Source organism: Eptesicus fuscus, chromosome 3 (genome assembly GCF_027574615.1).
Source record: "Eptesicus fuscus isolate TK198812 chromosome 3, DD_ASM_mEF_20220401, whole genome shotgun sequence".
Lineage (NCBI taxonomy): Eukaryota > Metazoa > Chordata > Mammalia > Chiroptera > Vespertilionidae > Eptesicus > Eptesicus fuscus.
In genome coordinates this window covers 60,159,225-60,185,810 of record NC_072475.1, presented here as the reverse complement: position 1 = coordinate 60,185,810, position 26,586 = coordinate 60,159,225, and the positions used below count along the sequence as shown (strand labels likewise).

Genomic DNA, 26,586 nt, shown 5'->3' with positions numbered 1-26,586 from the left:
TCGATGAAATGAGATTGGTAAAATGTTGCTAATGGTTAAAAGTGGATTCACTTTTGCTTCTGTTAAAAAACATTTCCCCTAATAAGTAGTTTCAAAAAGCAGAGCTAGTGCCTACAGTACGTGACCTCTGCTGATTTAATGCTCAGGGGGAAGTGGTAGCAGTCACAACAGATGGCCCTGGGACCGGAGCTCAAAGCGCCAAGGCTCCACCTTCAGGAGCTTGGATTCCTCAGCCCGCAGAAGCAGCCCCACGAAAAGGGGATGTCCGAAATGAAAGACAACTACTCTAGAAGGTTCTGAAATCTCCCCGGGATTTCCGAAAGAGGTTACAAATCGCTGCTGGACTGGAGCAGCAGCCTTTTCCCCAGCCTCTGGCCCTGCAGCCTTGAACTGGGTGGGCGGCTGAACGCTCGAGGCTCCGCCTCGGGGGTGTAGTGTCAACCCCTCCCCGCCCCATTCCTTCCACTTCCCCGTCCTTTCTTCCCCTCCGCCCTCTCCGCCCCCCGGCCAGGGCGGATTCCTCATTCTCACCCCGCTTCTCTCCCACGCCAGCCCCGCCCCTAATTCTAGCCCCGCCCCTAAATCTAGCCCCGCCCCCACTGCTCCTCGCCCCGCCCCCCACTCTCAGTTCCCGCCGAGGTTACCATAGCTACGGTGCGCACAGCCGCTCGGCCTATCTCTTTGGGCCTCAGCTGGCCGGAGGGAAGGGGAGGCACCATGAGCCAAACCGTGACCATCCTGGAGCCCCAGGCCAAGCAGCAGGGCTTTCAGACCCGGTGCGAGGTGAAGTCGGAGGCCAGGGGCCGAGTCTCCGGCGGCCGAACGTATGATTACCTGTACGGTAAGGGTGCCCCAGACCTCCCTCCTGAGTTGTCGACGCGGTGGGCCCTGAGGCGGCGGCACAGGCGAACGAAAGACGAGCCTAAGGACAAATCCCTTGCCCGCGGTTGTCCTTTGCTGGGCGGGGGCAGCCCCGAGCCCTCCAGGGCTCCTCGGAAGCCGCCGAGGCGCTCTGTGTCCCCCCGCGCGGCACGGCGCCGCTCACTCTCTTGCTGATAATTTGCACAGCCTTAAGCGATCATCCTGGGAGTTTTAGTATCAAGGAAAGTATGCAATGATTTGCAGGTTTGGAGAGTCACTCAACATCCCCGCATTTAAACTCCATAATATGCCGAAACCGGTTTGGCTCAGTGGATAGAGCGTCGGTCTGCAGTCTGAAAGGTCCCAGGTTCGATTCCGGTCAAGAGCATGTACATTGGTTGCGGGCACATCCCTGGTAGGGGGTGTGCAGGAGGCAGCTGGTCGATGTTTCTAGCTCTCTATTCCTCTCTGTGAAAAATCAATAAAAAATAAATAAACTCCATAATATCCCCCCGGTAGGGGGTGTGCAGGAGGCAGCTGGTCGATGTTTCTAGCTCTCTATTCCTCTCTGTGAAAAATCAATAAAAAAAAATAAATAAATAAACTCCATAATATACCCAACAAGAAGGACCTTTCCGTTGCCATTCTCTGGACACCTCCAAATCTGGCATTCTCGGTAAAGTGCCAGTTTATCTCACTGTAGTTTTTAGTTTTCTCTTTAAACTTATTCTTATCCAATAAAGCATTGCTTATACACCAGGTCCACGGAGTCCCTTTGGGCCACTAAAGCCCCAAATGTTTATTAAATTATTGAATTTACTATTACAAAACTTACTATCTTTAAGCATGACTTTTCCCAATTTTGCCTCAGTAGTCCCAGGCTCTTCACCTGAACCTTGCATTGCTTTTAACCATATCATATGTCCTCTGGGATTCCCAGGGTCTCCTTTGGATGAGAATCGTATAGAATACCCATTTCCTACAGGGACTCTGTAATGAAACCTGCTCTTGGTTTCATCTTGTAAAATAAATCTAGTAAACTCCTCTAAACACATCACCATGTTTATTTCAAAGGTAATTTGGAACTATGGATAGACATCTTCCTTCCGCAAAGACAGGCAAAGAATTTATTAAGCTCCTTCTTTCTTTTATCCCTAAAAGTAATTCCCCCCACCACCACCCCCCGCCCCACCCCAGAGAGATTCCTAAAAGTTTCCACATCCACTCAGAATAGGTCAAATGAAACTTTGGATTGTTCTAATAAAGCAGGCAGTCTCACAGCTCTTCATGGACAGGAAGCATAATATAGCCAGGGCAGGGACGTCAGAACTAAGGTGCCGAGGCCTCCTGCTCAATATCTTGGATCTTATGGTCTTTCACCCTGGTAGGGTTAGCAGGTTTAGTAAATAAAAGAGTGGACATTGCCCTGGTTGGGTGGCTTAGTTGGTTGGAGCATTGTCTAGTACACCAAACAGTTGTGGGTTCAATTTCCAGTCAGGGCACATACCTGGGTTGCTGATTCAATTCCTGGTCTGGGGTATACATGAGGTAACCCACCAATGTTTCTATCACATCAAGGACACACTCTCTCTCTCTCTCTTCTCCTTTCTTCCTCTCTCTCTAAAAAAAATCAATTAAAACATATCCTTAGGTGAAGAGAAAAAAAAAGATAATACAGGACACACCATTACATTTGAATTTGAGGTAAATAATGTGTACTATTTTGGTTTACATTTTTTAGTCCCATGCAATATTTGGGACATCCTATATAATAAAACCCTAATATGCAAATCGATCAAATGGCAGAACAACTGACTGAACTACCGGTCGCTATGATGCGCACTGACCACCAGGGAGCAGACGCTCAACGCTGGAGCTGTCCCCTGGTGGTCAGTGTGCTCTCACAGGGGGAGTACCGCCGGGCTCACGGCTGGCGAGCGCAATGGCGGTGGCGGGAGCCTCTTCTGCCTGCCTTCGCAGCAGCACTAAGGAGCAGCGAGCAGGCGGGCGATAAGGAGCTAAGGAGTGAGGAGTCCCAGACTGCGAGAGGGATCCCAGACTGTGAGAGGGATCCCAGACTGCTGGCCTAAGAGAGGGGATCGGGCCTAAGCCAGCAGTAGGACATCCCCCGAGGGGTCCTGGACTGTGAGAGCTCGCAGGCTGGGCTGAAGGCCACCCCCCCCCAGTGCACAAATTTCATGCACCAGGCATCTAGTATTTATATAAAATGTTATTCTTTGCTTCTCTGAAATTCAAATTTAACTGGGCATCCTATATTTTATTTAGCAACTCAAACCCTCCTTTCGATGTATATGCTTCCTTCTTCCATCTGACAGAGAGTCGCTGTGTATGGATTTCTTTGGCTATGATAGGGACTGGGGTGGCACTCTACATGAGTTCTTAGCCTAAGGCTCACCATCAATTGTACAGAGTCCTTGTATATCTTAGCTGAAAATTGAAGAGAGAAATAAAGTAAGTTGTTGACCAGGGTGGGTGTGGGGGTCAATGGTACAAATATGAACACCTTTCCAAGCTTTTTCACCCTTCCCCATCTCTCAAACCCAATGGCCTTTCAATGTAGTTAATTATCTATTCAAGGCTTTTGCTCCTCTAGAAATCTTTGCTTGGGCATAGTCACTAAATGTCATTTTACTCTTGTGATCACTGTAGTAATTAAGAGAAATTCAGATACCTTACATTTCTGTAGTATTTTACAATTGATATTCTTTTATAAATCCTAACTGACAATCATTTATATACCAGTATGCATTTCCCTCCATTTTTTTGTAAATGCTGTGTATCATGTACCTCTTTTGGAGTGCCCACTATGCTTTGTCACTTCCTTGAATTGTACAGTTGTCTATGGATTAAGAGCTACACTACTGTCTTGATAATTACAGTCTTTTAAACATAAAGATTTTTCCTAGCTTTCAAACTATTTAAAAATACTTTCTAGGTTTATCATGAGCTCTTTTCTCCTTTTATTTCTCCCCAGAATCTGCAGATTTTTATACTTCCCCCTAAAAGTAGTCATTATGTCTTGGGATTTCAAACACTTCTCACCATTACTTGGTTGTGACAACTTCCCGGGCTTTTTAGAACTGTTTCTACAATATGGGTAAATTGGCTGAGGGGCTCTCTCTTGATATCCATGGGAAAATTTCCCCCATAAAATTCATGGGCTTTTGATACTATTAAGCCTGGGAGCCAGAGGATTGGGATTCAAATCCTAACTGCCAGTTAGTAAGTTGCTAACTTCTTAAAGCCTCCATTTCCTCACCCATAACATGGAAGCCTAGCACCTACCTCATTGGGTTTTTGTGAAGGTTAAGTCAAATATCTATAATAATAAAAGTGTAATATGCTAATTAGACTGGACATCCTTCCGGGCATCCTTCCAGATAACGACCTTCCCGACGAAGCCGTGGTGGCAGGGGCTGAACCCCTTGCACGAATTTCATGCATCGGGCCTCTGGTTGCATATAAAGCACTTAATATCTGTCTAGGAGTAAGCAAGTGATACCTGGTGACTGCTATTACATGGGCATCTCAGAGGTTCTCCTACTCCTCCCCCCTCCACCCCCCCGTTTTGAGAATATTTATGAATTTATTTGAGTCAAACTGACAACATACTCTGGGGATCAAGACCTCAAATGATCCCTCTACTGCTTATTGAGCACTGATTATGCTCACAGTTGTAGGATATATTGCAGAATGTGTAGTCACAAATCATGCAGTATCTTCTATAGATGGCAAGAATCTTTCTTAGATATCATGTCTTCACACTCCATATGGGAATAAGAGGAGAATGTTTTATTATTTACTAGTGCCCTGTGCACGAAATACGTGCATGGGGGGTGGGGATTCCCTCAGCCCAGCCTGCACCCTCTCCAGTTGGGGACCCATTGGGGGATGTCCGACTGCCGGTTTAGGCCCGATCCCTGTGTGGGATTGGGCCTAAACTGGCAGTTGGACATCCCTCTCACAATCTGGGACCACTGTCTTCTAACTGTTCACCTGCCTGCCTGATCACCCCTAACTGCCTCTGCCTGCCTGCCTGATTGCCCCTAACCCCTCTGCCTGCCTGCTTGATCACCCCTAACTGCCCTCCCCTGCTGGCCTGATCTCGCCCCCAGCGGCCCTCCCCTGCCGGCCTGATCTTGCCTCCAACTGCCTTCCCCTGCAAGCCTGATCTCACCCCCAGCTTCCCTCCCCTGCTGGCCTGATATTGCCCCCAACTGTCCTCCCCTACTGGCCTGAATTTGCCCCCAACAGCCCTCACCTGCCAGCCTGATCTTGCCCCCAACTGCCCTCCCCCGCCGGCCTGGTCGCCCCCAACTGCCTCTGCTTTGGCCCCCACCACCATGGCTTTATCCAGAAGATGGCCAGTCAGCCCAGTCTAATTAGCATATTACCCTTTTATTAGTATAGCTAGATTATATAGGATAGGATTGCTTAAATGGTATGGGGGTGGGGGAGCCTTTTTCGTCAGGAGGAGATGCTCTTGGCAGACAAAAATACATAATCCCTATATCTGGACTGATAGCCAGCCACATGCACTATACTGCCAAACTGATCAATAAAAAATTGAGCCGCTTTCTTACAACTTACACCAAACAGCTGTTGCCCTTAAAACCCTCCTCAGCCCCCACCTTAGGTTCTGCCTTCACAGTTCACCCAGATTAGGTTCTGATTGGTTGGTTTCTATGCCAGTCAGCATCAAAAGCTCCACCTCCTAGGCAGCCATTGGGTCCTTGCAGTTCACCCAGATTTGGTTCTGATTGGTTGGTTTCTATGTCAGTCAGCATCTCCAGGCCTATTTCCAGGCCTGATCAGAGAGGCAGGGCTGATCAGCAGCCTCCGCGGCTACTGGCGAGGCCCGGAGAGAAAGAGAGGCAAGGGCTGATCAACAGCTGCCATGGAGGCTGTGGATCAGACCCTGCTTCTCTCTCCGGGCTTCTCTCCAGGCCTGATCCACAGCCCCCTAGGCCCGTGGTCGGCAAACTGTGGCTCGCAAGCCACATGCGGCTCTTTGGCCCCTTGAGTGTGGCTCTTCCACAAAATACCACGGCCATGGCGAGTCTATTTTGAAGAAGTGGTGTTAGAAGAAGTTTAAGTTTAAAAAATTTGTCTCTCAAAAGAAATTTCAATCATTGTACTGTTGATATTTGGCTCTGTTGACTAATGAGTTTGCTGACCACTGCCCTAGGCAGTCAGTGCTGGGTTGCCACAGTGCCCACAGCGCAGCAGTTAGACCCAGCACTGACTGCAGGACTGACTTCCGGTGTTCAGTCATGCATTCGGTTGTTTTGGATGTTACGACCCTGGCTCTTTATATATAGAGATTATTCAGACTCAGAAGCTATTCAGGCTAAACTAACTTCAGGTGAATAACACAATTGCAACCATAGACCCGGTGGTATCTTTTAAATGACTCAAGAATATGAATAGAAATTTCCCCTTACTCCATACTCTTCTCAATATATCAATCATTTGTTGAACTTTGGAGAAATAACTTAGTCCCATCATTAACATATCTATAAACTTAAGGGGTGAATTCTGAAGATAGCTGATCTTACTTATCTTTTATTAGAGAATGACATTTTCTTACCATGTTGACCCATTTACAGAAGACATACTGTTAAAGTTTCTATTTTCCCTGTGTACTGAAATGAGAGTGCCCAAATATATTGTTTCTTTCACTTGCAAATGGGCATAGTGTTCTTTCTTCTTGCACTATTTCCTGAGCTTCCCAGACCGGAAACTGGTTTGTTCATAGAATAGAAGAAAGAATGTTTAGGTTATGGTGCTTGAGAATATGTCCTTTTTTTTTTTTTTTTCATTCAGTTCTATAAACTGATTTTGGAATGCACAGAAAAGAAATGCATCTAACAGACTCTCGCTGGTGGTAGAGTAACAGGGCTATGAGCTGTTGTGGAGTTAGGCAAGATCTAAATTTTCTAATTTGTTTTCCAATTAAGAAATTACATTACTTTGCCATTGTTCTCAGCCTACGAGTAGATACCTTCTGTTCCTTATACTACCTTATTGTTTATTTTGCAGATCCGTTGTTTACTGTGTCAAGTGAGCAAGACCACACACAGGCAAATGTCCAAGCATTCCTGAGTCGAAGCAGACTGGTAGGTCTAATTCATTCCCTAAGATAAGCCTAATGAACCTAAACCATCTAGTGTGGCTAACTGTGCTGATAAGATTGACTTATTGCCCTGGCTGGTGTGGCTCAATTAGTTGGTCCTTGAAAGTGTTGCTGGTTTGATTCCTGGTCAGGGCACATGCCCGGGTTGCAGGCTTTATCCTCAGGGGCGTGCAGGAGGCAGCTGATTGATGTATCACTCTCACATTAATGTTTCTCTCCCCTTCTCCCTGTCCCTTCCTCTCTTTCTAAAAATCAATTTAAAACAAATCTTTAAAACAAATCTCCACTGGTTTTTATGTTCTACAGAAATTACTTTGCCATGATTACTAGGGTACAAAGACATCTTGATATTTGTGGCCCAGTGTGGGGATTAATAAATTAGTCTATACTAATAAAAGGGTAATATTCTAATTAGACCAGATAGACCGGACGTCTTCCAGACATCATTCCGGATGTCCTTCCTGACAAAGCCCAGGCCTGGGTGGCACTGCCCGGGGTCCTGGGTGCCTGCAGCCAGCCTGGGCGAAGCTGCCCAGGGTCCCTGGTGCCTGCCCGGGTGGAGCAGCCCGGGGTCCCAGGTGCTGGTCCAGGTGAAGCTTCCCGGGTCCTGGGTGCCTGTAGCTGGTCAGAGGGAGGGAAGCCCAGGTCCCAGTTGGCTGCGGCCGGTCAGAGGAGGGAAGCCTGGATCTTGGGTGCGGGGGCCGAGGCAGAGGTGGTTAGGGGCGATCAGGCAGGCAGGCAAGCGGTTAGGGGCAATCAGACAGACAGGCGAGTGGTAAGGGGTGATCAGGCAGGCAAGCAGAGTGGTTAGGGGTAATCAGGAAGGCAGGCAGGAGAGCAATTAGGAGCCAGCAGTCCTGGATTGCGAGAGGGATGTCCGACTGCCTAAACCTACAGTTGGACATCCCCCGAGGGGTCCCGGATTGCGAGAGGGTGCAATCCGGGCTGAGGGACCGCCCCCCTGCTTCCCTGTGCATGAATTTTGTGCACCTGGCCTCTAATCTAATCTAATAATAGACAAATATGCAAATTGACCGCACCTTCGCTACACCTAAGCCACGCCCACCAGCCAAGCCACGCCCACCAACCAATCAGGACGAGTATGCAAATTGCCCCCAACAAAGATGGCGGCTAATTTGCATATCAAGACAGCGTCCAAAGAAGCCAAGAGCTGCAGAAGGGGAGTAAAGCTTCGAAGAAGCAAGCAAGCCAGGGGGGCGGGGGGAGGAGAAGGGAGGAGTGAAGTCAGGGCCGTAGGCAAAGGGAAACGAAGGCGGGCTGGAGGAGAAGGCGGGGCCGGCGGCAAGGGCGGGGCGGAGGCGGGGCCGGGGGTGAATGGAAACGCGGGTGGGCTGGAGGAGAAGGCGGGGCGGGGGACAAGGGCGGGGCGGAGGCGGGGCCGGGGCGAAGGGAAACGCAGGCGGGCTGGAGGAGAAGGCGAGGCGGGCGGCAAGGGCGGGGCGGAGGCGGGGCCGGGGGCGAAGGGAAAAGCAGGCGGGCTGGAGGAGAAGGTGAGGCGGGCGACAATGGCGGAGCAAAGGGAAACGCGGGCGGGCTGGAGGAGAAGGTGAGGCGGGTGATATAGGCGGAGCGGAGGCGGGGCCGGGGACGAAGGGAAACGCGGGCGGGCCGGAGGAGAAGGCGAGGCGGGCGGCAAGGGAGGAACGGAGGCGGGATAGAGTGCAGCAGGAAATCCCATTGCAGGAATTTTCCTGCAACGGGAAAGCTAATAATGAATAAAGGACTCATTATAACCTAATTTATTTAAATGGGGAAAATTATATATACCTGTATTTAAAGAATTCAATAAGTATAAAAGCATATACAATATGAAGTAAATTCTAACACTCTGTTCCCTTTACATAATCATTCATTGTCATTAGTTTCTTGGGTATTCTTCCAGAGATATTCTATATATATACCAATAACTCTTTTTTCAGTGCCAGATACACTCTTTTTTACCCTTAAAAAAAAGTTTGCAATACAGTATAAGCAAAAGGCTTTAGAAAATCTGATGGCATAATTTTGTCCTTTTTCTCCCTGCCTAACATTAGAGGAAAGTTCCCAGGTTTAGGACCATGTTCAGTAACCTGATCCATTACCCAAGACATTCTCTATATTGGAGCAAGGCAGATCCCGTCCCACCATTCATCAGTCGGGAATGGAGGGGACATGAGGAGAAACAGAGAGAAGCCCTCCAGCAACTTGGCGTGTAAGTATTCAGTAGCTTCAGCTGCTACTCATGTTTTTAATAAATGTATTTTTCATATTAAAAATATTTATTTATTTTGCATTATTTTAAAATGTATAATTTTGATGCTAGTGGTTATAGGTTTATTGGTTAGCAGATGGTCTCAGAAGGTTGGAGTGAATATATATATATATAATGACATCTTGCCACCACAGGTGGAGGTGACTGAATTTGTTGTTCCTTTGATCCATCTTAGAAATTGGATGTGTACTTTTCTGGTAGTATCTAAATATATGTTTTGGAGACTTGTAGCCAAAGCACCTTCACAGACAAGTGTCCTGAATTCCTTATTCTTTTTTTTATTTACTAGTTCATACCTAGTAAACATTTTTTTTAAAATGCTGTTTTTCAGCCTGGATATCAAAAGTTGTCATTTAAAACTTTGTTATTCTCATGTGCTATTAATTAAAAGTAGGCATTTTTTAAAATGTGGGATTTCATAAATTGACTCTTGTTTTTTTAAATAAATGAAGTAATTCATTTATTTTTTTTAAAAAAAGAACTTAAAATTTTATTCTTCAATTACAGTTGACATTCAGTATTACTTTGTATTCATTTCAGGTATACAGCATAGTGGTTAGATAACCATATACTTTACAAAGTGTTCCCCCCAATATTTCCAGAACCCACCTGGCACCATACATAGTTTTTACAATTTTGTTGACTATATCCCCTATGCTGTACTTTACATCCCCATGACTATTTTGTAACTACCAATTTGTACTTCTTTTTAAAAATATATTTTTTATTGATTTCAGAGAGGCAGGGAGAGGGAGAGATAGAAACATCAATGATGAGAGAGAATCATTGATTGGCTGCCTCCTGTACATCCCCCACTGGGGATCGAACCCACATCCCGGGCATGTGCCCTTGACTGGAATCAAACTAAGGACCCTTCAGTCCGCAGGCCGATGCTCCATCCATTGAGCCAAACCAGCTAGGGCACCAATTTGTACTTCTTAATCCCTCAACCTTTTTTACCCAGTCCCCCAACCCTTCTCCCCTCTGGCAACCATCAGTATGTTCTCTGTGTCTATGACAACTGACTCTTTTCTTAACTCTCACTTCCTTTTGTTAGTTCCAGATTTCCTGGCTCAGGGAAAGTCAGTCAGATGTATATTATAGAAGACTTTGCTCTCAGTCTGAAATACACTTGTATCTCCTACTTTATAGGCATAGAAATATTAAATAGAAATGGTATTTGGAAATATCTTAGACTTGAATAATGTTTTCCTGCTTTATTTTAGATTTGACACTTCTTTTCAAATGCCTAAAGACGTTTATGAAGATCCTGATGTCACTGGGAAGAATCGCTATAAATATTTTGAAAGGTAGAAAGTAATTACTAAAAAAATGTGCCTTGATATTAGTAGAGAACCTCTTTATGATAATGAGAGCTGCTATCATTTTTAAGTGCATGCAATGTGCCAGGCACCACTTTAAGTGCTTTACATATATATTTTAAACTTTCACAACAGAAATGTAGGTTAGGATATATTATCCCAATTTACCACTAAGGAAGCTATAACCAAGAGAGGATAATAAATTACTCAGGGTCACCTAAGTTAGCAAGTGACAGAGTTGGGATCCCAACTAAGTCTGCCTGACTTCAGAGGTACTTAATTGTAAATAAGAACGTATATTTGAAAAAAAAAAAAAAAGTCATCACATGAAGTGAGATATACTAGAGACACCATGACAGTCATATTGCAGGGAAAATTGTTAAAAGGGAGTAAATAGATGACATTTGCTTTCTTTGTGTGAATGTTGCCAAAACTGACATGGTTACAGATTCACTTTGTTTCATTTGTGATTAATACTCAAGAGAGAATCATATACTCAGATCAAATTAATGTAAGATGAAGACTTCCCTGTAGGTCTTACCTGAGTTAGAAAAATAGTCTTGGTATATCTACATAAGCTTCCTCAAGAAAGAAAATTTGTAGTCCACATTATTATTTATGAGCAAACTCCTTATGGACATTTTATGATGCTGACTTTTTCAGAGAAATATTAAATTCTTAACAGAGTATACTCAATTCCTAGAGTTTTGGGGGGAAGTTTTTAAAATTAAATCATTGGGAATGTCAGAATGTCTCAGGGAACTTGAGAAGTTTCTGGAAGCTAATGACCAACTGAAGCCCAACTATAGGGCATTGCTTCTCAAAGTGTTCCTTGTTTCCCACCTGCAGAGAAAACACTGCGGCCATTGTTAAAAGTACAGCTTCATTGGCTCTGCCATGTACCTACCACATCCCCTGGTCTAGACTTGGGACTTTGCATTTTGAACAAGAATCTCTCCCCTCCCTAGTGATTTTATGTACGTCAAAAGTTTGAGGATTACTGATATACAGGATATTCAAGCTCAGTGGGAGAAAACAGTGCACACAATGTAAAAGTCCCACATGTTTGTATTTTCCTTTCGCCCCAGGCCGTTCCTTCCATTCTTTCAACAGATGCCACCCAATGTTGCTTTGGAATCAACCAAGTAAGTAACCATTATTTTAAAACTTTTTTAATAGTTTATTTATTTATTGCTTTCTTCCATATTTGTTTCCAGAAAATAGTTTTCTAAATCAATATTTTTTCTAACTGAATCACAAACCATTAGATGCCATGAAATCTGCTAGTGGGTCATGAGTAGCATTTTAAAAAATGAAATAAAATAAATAACCAAAATCATCAACCATCTGGAGGGTAAGTTGTTTTTTAGTTATAAAATTTGTTTTGGGTAGATGTATACGTATATGTTCATGTGTATATAATGGTTATGATGTAAATGTATTTTTTATTATGAGTTATGGTAAAAATAAAGTTTAAAATGCTTTAAATGTTCTTTTTAGCTTTCCTGAAACACACACTTTTTTGACAATAGTTTATGAAGAAAGCTAATTCATCACAAAATATTTTTTGAATACTAGAATTCTAATCTACACAAAAAAATGTGTTATGCAAAAATAAATAATACACAGTTTCTGTCCCACAAGGGAGTGAACCAGGGTGAAAGAGAAGTAGTGGATAAGGACTGAATCTGGGATTAATGTGCAGTTCCCCAGTTTTTTATTTTAAGGTGAAGCTACAGGTTAGGTAAAATTTCCCATTAAAAATCTAATTTATGCTATGCTGTTTCCTGTGTCAATATAACTTAATATTTCTATGAGAGAAAAAAAAAAATCCAAGGTACTCATGAAATGATCAGGAAAAGAAATCTTTTTTTAAGGTCTCAAATTTCTGAATAGAAATTTAGACAGGGCTTGGCTTTCAAACAAGGATTTAGTTACTCCTAGTGATATAGCATCTTATGAATAAAATATCCTATCTAATAAAGAGAGAATATGCTAATTGACCCTCACGCCATCACAAAGATGGTGGCCCCACAGCCAATAAGGAGGGAATATGCTAATTGACTGCCCTGCCTTCAAAGATGGCGGCACCCACAGCCACAAGATGTCCACGCCCAGTCCCCTCAGCCCCGCTGGGGTGGCAGGCATGTGGCAAAGCCGGGCCTGCCCCCAGGCGGGCCTGGCCACTCTGCGTGCATGCCTCCGCAGTCCCCCAGTCCCCTCAGTCCCCCAGCCACCCAAGGCGCAGGCAAACCTTGGATGGTGGCTGCCCAGCTGCCCAACTGCCCAGGGCTGGCCTGAGGTGCAGTAAGCCACCGATGGCGGCTTCCCAGCTGTCCAGGGCCACAGAAGGCTCAGGTAACCAGGGCCGGCTGAGGCTTGCGCTGACGGCAGTGGCAGCAGCAGAGGTGTGATGGGGCATCACCTTCCCCTGTTTGCCAGGTCACCTCCTGCCTCTGAGGGCTCCCAGACTGTGAGAGGGGGCAGGCCGGGCTGAGGAACCCCCCTCCAGTGCATAAATTTCCATGCACTGGGCCTCTAGTATGTTATAAACTGTCTGTAGTCTGTAAGGTAAGTGTCAATTATGATCCCAATTCTCTGATTTTTTAAGAGTATGTGTGGACACCTGAGGCTCTTATATAGAAGGAGAATAGATGGTCTGCTCTCCCCCTAGACAGAGCAACTTTGTGTGGTGTCAGTTTACCTGGGGACAGCTGTAGACTGCTTTTCCATGAAATGCTTTGCATGAGAAAAGGGGGAGCTAGGGGACAGGTGGATTCTTTGGTAACTCTTTAAAAGCAGGCTCACGGGATCACCTGCTTTGGAAGTCATAATTACTTCAGGTCTACAAGTTGTTCCGTTAATTGAGGAGAGTTCTGAGGTCTACATTGATGAACACTGGATGTCTTACTCCTTCGTAAATAACGGTGACATAAAAGGATAAAGATTCGCTCTGAGAGTCAAACCTGACAGTTGACACGCTAGGTAGTCTCTGTCTTTCTTACAAGTGTTTAAAGAATGAATCAGTATCCCTGAGTGAAGTCAACTGTGGGATTCTGGTGGGGTTGAGTTTCTGAGTAGTGAAGGTATTCTACCTTATACACTTGTCTGGGAGCGAGCTGAGCTTCTTCAGCCACCCCTTTTCATGGATAGCTGTTGAAGTTGTTACTTTGGATTCCAGGTAAGCATCTTGGCAAAAAGAATAAAAAGCTAATGTTTTAAAAATGTTCAGTGGTGGTCTCCAGTTCCACATGTAGGATCTTGGAAGTTGCCACTCTGTCCTAACAATAAGTATAAAGCTGAAGAGACTGAAAATCAATAGTTTTTCTTGGACCCATAGAGAGGGGAGGACACAGGACAAACTGCTGCCCCAAGATTAGAGAGATCGTCAGATGGACACGGGGAGTAATGCCTTCCCAGAGAAGAGATTAATGAGTATAGAAACTGCCCTGGGAACCGGCCACAGGGAGGAAAACCTGAACTGTAGTTGATTAATTGTTGGAGAGTCATTGTGGAAAACTCTGAGAATTAAAAACTTTGGGAGGACCCAGTTATGGGGAACTTTCACAATTTTGTGAGATTTTCCTCCAGGAGCTCAACAAGTCTCTTATAATAATTAGAGAAAAATCTTCTCATGTTTCTGGTGGAGGGAAAGTGGGGGAATGAAACCATTCTGAAATATGCCAGAGCACTCTGTTCTTCTTAGCAAGGTCAGCTTTTAGTAGAAACTAAGTAACCACAGCCTAATCTGCTGGGTTATGACCAGAGCCTAACTGATAATAAGGTAAATATCCAACTCCAGCTTCTTCTAGCCATAAGGGGAGGGGAAGACTGAGAAACACTTATGAAGCTCACAGTCCAGAGGATCACTAGAAGACAAGAGATCTAATCATAGGACAATAGAATGCTTCCTCTCTCCACACCTTACCACCATATTGCTAAAGGCCTCCTCAGTTCTTCTTGTTCAGTACATAATGTCTATCTGTCAAGTAATGAAAAGGCATACCAAAAAGCAAAAAAGACAATTTGTAGAGAGCATAAACATAAGAGCCAAACATGGCAGGAATGTTGGAATTACCAGACAGGGATTTGCAACAATTACATTTAGCAAGCTAAGGTCACTAATGGATAAAGTAGACAACAAGATCAGATTTCCAAACAGAGATGTGGAAATCTTAAGAAAGAACTAAAATACACACACACACACACACACACACACACACACACACACACACACACAAATAAAAAACACTGTAACAGAAAGGAAGAATACTTTTGAGGAGCTCATTAATAGACTGGACATAGCTGAAGAATCTCTGAGCTAGAGGGTATATTCATGAAAACATCTAAAACTGAAAAGCTAAGAGAACAAAGACTCAAAAACTCCAGAATATTCAAGAAAATGTGAACAACTACAAAGGTGTAACATACATGTAATGGGAATACCAAGAGAAGAAAGAGGGAAAGGAACAGAGAAATATTTGAAACAATAATGAATGAGAATTTCCCAAAATTAATACCAGACACCAAGCTACAGAGTCATGAAGCTCAGAGAACACCAAAAAGGATAAATGCGCAAAAAAAAAAAAAAAAAGTACACAGACGCATACATTTTCAAACTATAGAAAATCAACAATAAAAAAAAAATTCTGACAGAAGTCAGAGGACAAAAATACATGATCTATAGAGGAACAAAGATAAGAACTACATCTCAGAAACCATGCAAGCAAGAAGGGAGATAAGTGAAAATTTAAAGTGTTGAGACAGAAAATCTATCAACCTAGAATTCTGCATTCTGCAAAATTATACTTCAAAAGTGAAGGAAAAATAAATACTTTCTCAGGCAAATAACAATTGAGAGAATTTGTAGCCATTGGACCTACCTTGTAAGAAATGTTAAAAGGAGTTATTTAGAGAGAAGGAAAATAATATAGGCCAGAAACTTGGATCTACATAAAGAGAAGAGTGTCAAAGATACGTAAAATAAACACTTATACTTTTCTTAATTGATCTAACAGATGACAGGTTGTTCAAAATAATAACAACAGTATATTTGATTATGTGTACTTGTGTATATATCTTATGTCAGAATGGATGAAACAGCCCAGTGTGGCTCAGTGGTTGAGTATTGACCTATGAGCCAGGAGGTCACGGTTCCATTCCCTGTCAGGGCACATGCCTGGGTTGCTGGCTCTATCCCCAGTGTGGGGCATGCAGGAGGCAGCCGATTGATGGTTCTCTCTCATCATTGATTTTTTTCTCTCTCTCTCCCTCTCTGAAATCAATACAAATATATTATAAAAAAAAAAAAAGAATGGAACAACAAGAACCAATATATCTTGTCAACACAAAACCCACTTTAAATATAAAGACATGGATAGATTAAGAGTAAATGGATGGAGAAAAAATATATACCATACTAACACTAATTAAAAGAAAGCAGCAGCAGCAGCTAAAATTTCAGATAGAGCAGACTTCAAAGCAAGAAAAATTATCAGGGATAAAGAGAAATAGATGAGTCTACTATTATAGTTGGCAACTTCAACATCCTTTTATCAGAAATGGATACATCTAGCAGGCAGAAAAATCAGTAAGGCCCTAGTTGAACTCAACACCACCATCAATCAACTGAATATAATTAATATTTATAGGCTACTTCATCCAAAAACAGCAGGATACATTCTTATTAAGCTCACATGGAATATTCACCAAGGTAGACCACATTCTGAGCCATAAAACACAATTTAACAAACTTAAAAGCATAGAAATTGTACCATGACCACAATAGAAGTAAACTAGAAATTAATAATTAACTGAAAATACCCAAAATACATAAAGATTAAGCAAAACATTTCTAAATAACACATGGGTCAAAGAAGAAATCTCAAGAGATATGAAAAAAATATTTTGAACTAAATGAAAAAGACAATACAACTTATTAAAATTTGTGGAATGCAGTGAAAGCAATGCTTAGAAGGAAATTGATAGTACTGAATGCATATAGCTAAAATCAATCATCTAAGCATTCACCTTGACAACTAGGAAAAGAAGAGCAAATTAAATCCAAAGGAAGCAGAAAAAAAGAAATAATAAGAATTAGAGTATAAATAAATGGAATTGATCAAGGAAATCAATAGAGAAAATCAACAAAACCAAAAGCTGGTTCTTTGAAAAAGACCACTCAAATTGATGAGCCTCTAACCAGGCTAATTAAGAAGAAGAAGAAAAAAAAGAGGCCAGCATTATCTTAATATCAAAAGCAGACAAAGACATTTAAAAAAAAGAAGAAGAAAACTACAGACTAATATATCTAATAATCATAGGCATAAACATCCTCAAGAAAATATTAGCAAATTGAATCCAACAATGTATAAAAAACATTACACAATCCAACCAAGTAGTATTTATCATGGGTGTGTAAAACTGGTTCAGCATTTATAAATCAATTAATGCAATCTATCACATCTAAAGGCTAAAAAAGAAAAATCACATGATCATATTAATAGAGACCAAAAATTATTTGACAGTATCCAATACTCATTCATGATAAAAAAAGAAAAGAACCCCCAATAAACTAATAATAGAGGAGAATTTCTTCAACATGTACAAAAATCTATATCATATTTAATGGTGAGAAACTCGAAGCTTTCCCAGTAAGATCAGGAATAAGACAAGAATATCCCCTCTCACCACTCCTTTTCAACATTGTACTGGAATTCCTAGCCAATGCAATGAGACAAGAAAAGGAAATAAAAGGTTTACCAATTGGGAAGGAAGAAATAAAACTGTCTTTATTAGCAGATGAATGTTTATCTATGTAGAATATGACAGAATTGACTTAAAAACCCTCCTGAAACTAGTAAGTGATTATAGCAAGGTTGTAGGAAACAAGGTTAATATACAAAGGTTAATTGTTTTCTTATATATTAGCAACAAACAAGTAGAATTTTAAATTAAAAACACAATATTATTTACGTTAAGATCAAAACATGAAAAAACTTAGGTTTAAATTTAACAATATATGTATGTATATATAAGACCTATGTGAGGTAAACTGTACAACTTTGATGAAAGAAATCAAAGGACTAAATAAATGTAGAGATAGTCCATGTTCATGGCTAGGAAGATTCAATAGTATCAAGATGTCAGTTCTTCCCAATTTGATCTATAGATTCAATCTCAATCAAAATCCCCACAAATTATTTTGTTGATATAGAAAAACTGATTCTAGAACTTATATGAAGAGGCAAAAGACCCAGAATAGTCAGCACAGTATTGAAGAAGAACAAAGTTGGAGGACTGACACTACCTGACTTCAAGACCTACTGTGAAGTTGTAATCAAGATAGTGTGGTATTAGGGGAAGAAAAGACAAATCGATCAATGAAATGGAACAGAGAGCCTAGAAATAGACCCATATAAATATAATAAACTGATATTTGACAAAGAGAACAATGGAGCAAGGTCAGTCTTTTTAACATATGGTCCTGAAACAACTAGATTGTCCACATTGCAAAAAAATAAAAACGAATCTTGTCCAGCTAACATGGCGCAGTGGTTGAGCAGCAACCTATGAACCAGAGGTCACGGTTGGATTTCAGGTCAAGACACATGCCCAGGTTGCAGGCTCAATCCCTAGTAGAGGGTGTGCCCGGGTTTCAGGCTCAATCCCTAGTAAGGGGTGCCAGGAGGCAGCCAATCATGTTTCTATCTCTTCCTCTCCTGTTCCTCTCTGAAATCAATAAAATATATATCTATATTCAAAAACTTAATCTAAACACAGACCTTAAACCCTTCACAAAAATTAACTCAAAATGAATCACAGACTTCAATGTAGAATGCAAAACTATAAAACTCTTAGAAGGTAACGTAAGGAAAAACTAAATATCCTTGGGTATGTCAATTACTTTTTTGACACAACACCAAAAGCATGATCCATTAAATAAATGATGGATAACCTGGACTTCATTAAAATTTAAAACTTCTGATCTATTATAGACAATGTCATTAGAATAAGACAAGTTACAGAACTGGAGAAAATATTTGCAAAAGGCATCCTATCTAATAAAGAGGGAATATGTTAATTGACCATCACACCCTCACAAATATGGCAGCACCCACAGCCAAGAAGGAGAGAATATGTTAATTGACTGCCATGCCCTCAAATATGGCGGTGCCCACAGCCACAAGATGGTGGTGCCTAGTCTCCTAAGTCCCGCCAGGGTGGCATATGAGCCTATCCAATGGTTAAGTTCAACAGGGGTTTGGGGCATCCGTGGGGAGGGGTGTGGGATGGGAATGGGGGGATGAGGACAAATATGTGACACCTTAATCAATAAAGAAATTAAAAAAAAAAAAAACAAAAACAAATGTGAAACTATTTAATTAGGAAGACAAGAATTCTCTTGATTCAAGCTAATGGCATTATACTATATAATAAAGAGGTAATATGCAAATTGACCGTCACTTCAACACACAAGATGGCCGCCCCCATGTGGTCAAAGATGACTGCCCCCATGAGGACACAAGATGGCCACCACAAGATGGCCAGCAGGAGAGGGCAGTTGGGGGCGATCAGGCCTGCAGGGGAGAGCAGTTTGGGGTGACCGGGTCAGCAGAGGAGGGCAGTTGGGAGGGACCAGCCCTGTAGGGGAGGGCAGTTGGGGGGGGAACCAGGCCTGCAGGGGAGGGCAGTTAGGGGTGACCAGGCCAGCAGGGGAGGGCAGTTGGGAGGGACCAGGCCAGCAGGGGAGGGCAGATGGGGGAGACCAGCCCTGCAGAGGAGGGCAGTTAGGGGAAACCAGGCCTGCAGGGGAGGGCAGTTGGGGGCGATCAGGCCTGCAGGGGAGGGCAGTTAGGGGTGACCAGACCAGCAGGGGAGGGCAGTTGGGAGGGACCAGCCCTGTATGGGAGGGCAGTTGGGGGGAACCAGGCTGGCAAAGGAGGGCAGTTAGGGGCAACCAGGCCGTCAGGGGAGGGCAGTTGCGGGGGACCAGGCCTGCAGGGGAGGGCAGTTGGGGGGAACCAGGCCTGCAGAGGAGGGCATTTGGTGGGGACCAGACCTGCAGGAGAGGGCAGTTGGGAGGGGGGGGGGGAACCAGGCCTATAGGGGAGGGCAGTTGTGGTGGATCAGGCCTGCAGGGGAAGGCAGTTAGGGGTGACCAGGCCAGCAGGGGAGGGCAGTTAGGGGTGACCGGGCTGGCAGGGGAGGGCAGTTGGGGGTGACCAGGCTTTCAGGGGAGGGCAGTTGGGGGTGACCAGACTGGTAGAGGAGGGCAGTTAGGGGTGACCTGGCTGGCAAGGGAGGGAAATTAGGGGTGACCGGGCCGGCAGGGGAGGGCAGTTGGGGGTGACCAGGCTTTCAGGGCAGGGCAGTTGGGGGTGACCAGACTGGTAGAGGAGGGCAGTTAGGGGTGACCTGGTTGGCAAGGGAAGGAAGTTAGGGGTGACCAGGCCAACAGGAGAGGGCAGTTGGGGGTGACCAGGCCATCAGGGAAGGCAGTTAGTGGGGACCAGGGCTGCAGGGGAGGGCATTTGGTGGGACCAGGCCTGCAGGAGAGGGCAGTTGGGGGGGGCAGGCCTGCAGGGGAAGGCAGTTAGGGGTGACCAGGCCAGCAGGGGAGGGCAGTTAGGGGTGACCGGGCTGGCAGGGAAGGGCAGTTAGGGACAACCAGGCCTGTAGGGGAGGGCAGTTGGGAACAACCAGGCCTGTAGGGGAGGGCAGTTGGGGGGGACCAGGCTGTCAGGGGAGGGCAGTTGGGAGGGACAAGGACTGTAGGGGAGGGCAGTTGGGGGGGACCAGGCTTGCAGGGGAGGGCAGTTGGGGGCGACCAGACCAGTAGGGGAGGGCAGTTAGGGGTGACCTGGCTGGCAAGGGAGGGAAGTTAGGGGTGACCAGGCCAGCAGGAGAGGGCAGTTGGGGGTGACCAGGCCATCAGGGGAGGGCAGTTAGTAGGGACCAGGGCTGCAGGGGAGGGCGTTTGGTGGGGACCAGGCCTGCAGGAGAGGGCAATTGGGGGGGGGGCAGGCCTGCAGGGGAAGGCAGTTAGGGGTGACCAGGCCGGCAGGGAAGGGCAGTTAGGGACAACCAGGCCTGTAGGGGAGGGCAGTTGGGAGCAACCAGGCTTGCAGGGGAGGGCAGTTGGGGGCGACCAGACCAGCAGGGGAGGGCAGTTAGGGGTGACCTGGCTGGCAAGGGAGGATAGTTAGGGGTGACCAGGCTAGCAGAGGAGGGCAGTTGGGGGCAACAAGGCCTGCAGGGAAGGGCAGTTGGAGGCCACCAGGCTGGCAGGGGAGGGCAGTTAGGGGTGACGAGGCTGGCAAGGGAGGGCAGTTATGGGTGACTGGGCCAGCAGGAGATGGCATTTGGGGGTGACCAGGCCTGCAGGGGAGGACAGTTAGGGGTAACCAGGCTGGTAGGGGAGGGCAGTTAGGGGTGACCAGGCCAGCAGGGGAGGGCAGTTAGGGGCAATCAGACCGGCATGGGAGCAATTAAGCATCAATCAGGCTGGCAGCGGAGTGGTTAGGGGCAATCAGGCAGGCAGGCAGGCAAGTAGTTGGGAGCAAGCAGTCCTTGATTGTGCGAGGGGTCCCAGATTGGAGAGGGTGCAGGCTGGGCTGAGGGACACCTGCTCCCTCCCTCCCCCCCCACCCCCCCGTGCACAAATTTCGTGCATTAAGCCTCTAGTAATATAGTATTCATATTTGGAATGAATTCATATTATTCATATTTGGATATGAATAACCCTAACCCTAACCCTAACCCTAACCCTGAACCTGAACCCTGAACCACGCAGGGAACCTTGTCCCTCCCAACTGCCCTCCCCTGGAAATTTCTATTTCCTGAATTAGAAATTATAGTAGAATAATTTCTGCTGAAAACATAAGAAACTATAAATACTATGTTATCTTACATGTTAGAAATTCATAACAACTGCTGAAAAAAAGATCATTTTTAGAATTCAACATTATAATTCAATATTAAAAATAATTTAAAGTACTGATCTTTTACAGGTCCAACCTCCAAATAGGTGCTTCTTTCTAACAGCTTGAGTTGCATTTTTCTTAGAGTTAAACTGTAGATGCTGTGCTCACATATAAGCACTTCCCATTGACTTTCTTTTTCAAAATGGAAATCTCTCTCTTATTTTGCCATATTTGGTTATTTGTTTATGTAATTTATTCAATTCTTCTACCAACTTAAAAATATTTTTTTTAAAATAGGAGTAACTATATATATAGTTTTCTTATTTTCAAACATGTCTAGATTAAAATAAGTTTCAAAATTCAGAAAACTATAAACATGAAAAAATTTTCTCTGTAATCCTACTATTCAGAAATAACTGATGTTATTATCTTATTGTATACCATCTAGGCATTTTCTATGCAAAAAACAGTTTTTAAAAACATAAAAATATACTATTATTATAATACTGCTTAATAGTGTCCCCTTTTTCTACTTTATATTAAATCTTAGACATTTTTGTATGTCCATACATTTTAGATTACACTGTTACTTTTAATTGCAGCATAAATTCTATTATGGGTATACCATATTATTTTAAACAATTCTATTGATGGTGATCATTTAAGTTTGTAATTTTTACTCTTATAAATGATACTTTATGAACATGCTTGCATATATCTTTGTACACTTGTTCAGTTATTTCCTAGCATAAATTCATAGGAGAACAATTGCTAGGGCAGAAGGGTACTTTAAGGGTTTGATATATATATATATTGATCAATTTCCTGCTAATTGGGTTGTAGTTATCTGTATTTCCAGCAACAGTTTATGAGAATTCCTGTTTTTTTCACAACTTCATCAATGCTAGGTACTTTCAATTTTAAAAATCTTTATCTATAATAATAAAAGCATAATATGCTACTTAGACCAGACGTCCTTCCTTCTGGACAAAGCCACAGTGGGCGGGGGCCGTGGCAACGGCGGGTGGGGGCTGGGACCAAGGTCCTTACATGAATTTTGTGCATTGGGCCTCTAGTGTGATATAATAAAATAACATCTTGCTGTTTTAACTTACTTCTTTTGATTACTAGTTATGTTTATTATCTTTTCATAGGTTTTTTATAAGTTTTACTCTGTTTTGTGAATTAACCATTTTTCTGTGGATATTTGTCTTATTGATTTATAAGAGCTTTTTATATAGAAGTCTGCTTATTTTTTTATCGTATGTTGCAAAACCTATTTCCAAGTGTGTCATTCACATTTGAAATTTGTTTATAATGTTTTGAGGTTTAGAAGTTTCAACTTAAATTTAATTTTTTTAAAAAATATATTTTATTGATTTTTTACAGAGAGGAAGGGAGAGGGATAGAGAGTCAGAAACATCGATGGGAGAGAAACATCGATCAGCTGCCTCTTGCACACCCCCCACTGGGGATGTGCCCGCAACCAAGGTACATGCCCTTGACTGGAATCGAACCCGGGACCCTTCAGTCCGCAGGCTGACGCTCTATCCACCGAGCCAAACCGGTCAGGGCTTAAATTTAATTTTTTTTATCATTTCCTTTTATAGTTTTTGGCTTTTCAGATAATATATTCACTTACATTTTCCATTATAACTTTATTAGTCTTATTTTTTAATTAAATGCATTAAATGATCTGTAATTAATTTTTGTGCAAGGGATGAGTTTTTATTCTCTTTTTTTCTGCTCCTGTATTTGTATTTCTGAATGGAAAAAGCTAAAATTGGGTGTGTAACTAAATGCAGAGAAGAAGGAAACCAGGGAAGTAGCAATTCTGAGTAGGTTCGGAAGTGATTGTGTGATATCCTAGCATCTATCTTTTACAGCTCTATATACGACAGCCCTGCCCAATGATACACAGATAGGCATTTTGTGGGTAGATCTAGGTTTTTCTACCCCTTCAGTTTCTTGGCAGAGGTGCAAAAACAAGGCAATTCTCTCAAGATTATTCGGCATAATCCTGTTTAAACTGGATTTATAACTTTGGGCCTGTCAGTGGTAAAGGGGAAAAGGTCCTAGTGAAGCTCAAGGATTTATTTCTACTTGAGTATATAGTATTCTAAGCGATTGTATCGGGTTTTAATTTTTTAAAAATAATTTTCTCTTTTAGACTAGAGACATATACTTTTCCTCCTTCTTCGTCTAAGCACCAACCCATTCCTTCAAAGTATACTGTGGGCACTCAGACGGATTATCGTGATTCCGAAGCTCAAACAGATCCGTATTCTCCAGAATATGTAGTGTGTCAGGATTCAATCCCTGAGCTCTTGACCCTGGCTACTCTGACTTGGGGTGAGTTGGTAATTCTCTTGCATATTTGAAGATGACAGTCCTGATAACCATGCTGGCTATTGAGTTCCTGGAAATTCAGAGCACATAGAAGCAACTGTGGTTTAAAGTGTCTTGCTCAGTAGAGCTACTTTATAGACTCATTCTTTTTCTAATACTTTAAAAAAATGTAATTCTCACCTGAGGATATGTTTGTTTGTTTGTTTTTAGAGAGGAGCAGGAGAGAGATAGAAACATTGATGTGAGAGAGAAACATCAATGAGTTTCCTCCCATATGTGCCGCCCTGACTGAGAATTGAACCTGCAACCTTTTGGTTATGGGACAATGCTCCAACCAATCAAACCACCCAGCAAGGACCTTTGTGTGATAGTACTTTTGTTCAAAGAGAGTTATACCCTTTTCACTGTAAGCAGGCTTACTGTACTTTATACTTGAAGCTGATGTTACATATCAGCTGAATTTATTCCCCAATCAATGCTCTTTATTTTTTTAAGTTAAAAGTATTGGGGTAACATTGGTTAATAACATTATATAATTTTCAGGTGTACACGATTATAATTCTACATCTGTGTCTAATTACAGAAGTCTAATTTCCTTCCATTATTATTTATTTAACCCCCTTTCCTTCCATTACGATTTATTTAACCTTGCTTTGCCCTTTCACCCTTCATCCCCTTTCTCCTCTGGTAACCACAATCTATGAGTTTGTTTTTGTTTGTTTTGTTAGTTTGTTAGTTACTCTTTGTTTTATATTCCATATATGAAAAGGGAACCACTGTACACTGTTAATGGGAATATAAGTTAGTACAGGAAAATAATATGGAAGTTCCTAAAAAAAATTAAGAATAGAAATACCATGTGATCCAGCAATTCCTCTTTTGGGTTTTACCTGAAAAATATGAAAACACTTATCTGTAAATATATATGTACCACTATGTTCACTGCAACATTATTTATAATAGCCAAGACAAACTAAACATCTATTCATTGGTGGATGCAGATTGTATAAAGATATGTTATATATGTACAATGGAATATACTCAGCCATAAAAAGATGAAATATTGCTATTTGTAACAACATGGATGGATCTTGAGAGTATTATGCTAAGTGAAATAAGTCAGTCAGTTTAATTTTGTGGTTGCTTTGCTGACTACTCACTGGTGAGTCAACTCCTTTTCACTGAGCAATTTATTTCTCTTCTTTATACATAATTTGATTGTATACTACTGAATGTAACATCCTATCTAATAAAAGAGCAGTATGCAAATTGACTGTCACTCCAACACACAAGATGGCTGCCCTCCATGTGGTCAAAGATGGCTGCCCCCATGTGGACACAAGATGGCCACCACAAGATGGCCAGCAGGGGAGGGCAGTTAGGAGGGACCAGGCCTGCAAGGGAGGGCAGTTGGGGGCGATCAGGCCTGAAGGGGAGGGCAGTTAGGGGTGACCAGGCTGGCAGAGGAGGGAAGTTGGGGATGACCAGGCCTGCAGGGAAGGGCAGTTGGGGGTGAACAGGCCTGCAGGGGAGGGCAATTAGGGATGACCAGGCCTGCAGGGGATGGCAGTTAAGGGCAAACAGGCTGGCAGGGGATGGCAGTTAGGGGCAAACAGGCTGGCAGGGTAGTGGTTAGGGGGTGATCAGGCTGGCAGGCAGAAGCAATTAAGGGCAATCAGGAAGGCAGGCAGATGAGCAGTTGGGAGCCAGCAGTCCTGGATTGTGAGAGGGATGTCCGAATGCCCATTTAGGCCCGATCCCTCTCGGGGTCCCAGATTGGAGAGGGTGCAGGTTGGGCTGAGGGACACACACCCCCATGCACGAATTCGTGCACCGGGCCTCTAGTATTGTAATGTTTTCTTACTTTTCCAAAATACTTCGGAATTTATCAAAGCTCTCTTATATAGCTTATTGGATGATTTCTTTTGATATCTCTGAAATGCTAATACCTTTCAGGCTCAGAAATTCACTCTTAGAGTGTGATAAAATCTAGCCTAAGCCTATATCATGTGGAACTATAAAAATTAATAGGAGAAAGGGCCTTTAGAAATTGCTATACATTAGCTTTCAAATTCATTTGATTGTGGCTAGGAAACTGAGAACCAGAGAGGCTGACTCCTCCTGGGCCATGGACATAGTTACCTGCCTGAACAAAGGAGGCAGAAAATTTTCTCCTGCCTTAGAGGTGGATTGGAAGTCCAGTGCCTGGCTAAGACTACAGCCAGAACTGAGCCAGGCACTCTGCCTAAGGCTTGGACTTGACCTCTCAGTGTGCTATGCCTTAGCATTGAGCTGAGTAGGACAAGAGCCAGGTCCTCCAAAGCAAAAGATCTAGGCAGAGGCTCAGAAATGGTTCCCTAGGTAAAACCTAATGTGGAACCCCGCTCCTGGGAGCACTGTGGTTGAAGTGTGCCACTGTTCAGGGTGCTCATGAGAGAAATCTGCAGATGATTTCAACCCAGGAATTACAAAGCATCTAAGGGACACAGACACCAGGAGTGATCCACCAAAAATAAATAAAATGGAAGAATAAGTGATTGAGCAAAGTAAGCAAATGGAGCAAGTTGAAAAGGACTTAGGAAGTACTTTTTAAATCCTCAAAGAGATGAAGGGGGAAATAGCAACAATGAAAGCAAGAATGGGAGCCATTAAAAGAACCAACTGGAATCATTGGAAGGACTACTAATTAGCATTAAACTT

General features: G+C 43.3%; 1 protein-coding gene across 1 annotated transcript in view; it reads left to right on the top strand.

Annotated features, from left to right (window-relative positions):
- Positions 1-701: 701 nt before the first annotated feature.
- CFAP91 (cilia and flagella associated protein 91) overlaps positions 702-26,586 on the top strand; it is a 60,357-nt gene continuing 34,472 nt past the window's right edge. The window contains exons 1-6 of the mRNA XM_008146639.3: positions 702-841; positions 6,925-7,001; positions 9,073-9,230; positions 10,517-10,600; positions 11,701-11,757; positions 23,708-23,889. Coding sequence (XP_008144861.1) covers positions 718-841; positions 6,925-7,001; positions 9,073-9,230; positions 10,517-10,600; positions 11,701-11,757; positions 23,708-23,889 — 682 coding nt within the window. The 5' untranslated portion in view covers positions 702-717. The remainder of the gene's footprint in view (positions 842-6,924; positions 7,002-9,072; positions 9,231-10,516; positions 10,601-11,700; positions 11,758-23,707; positions 23,890-26,586) is intronic.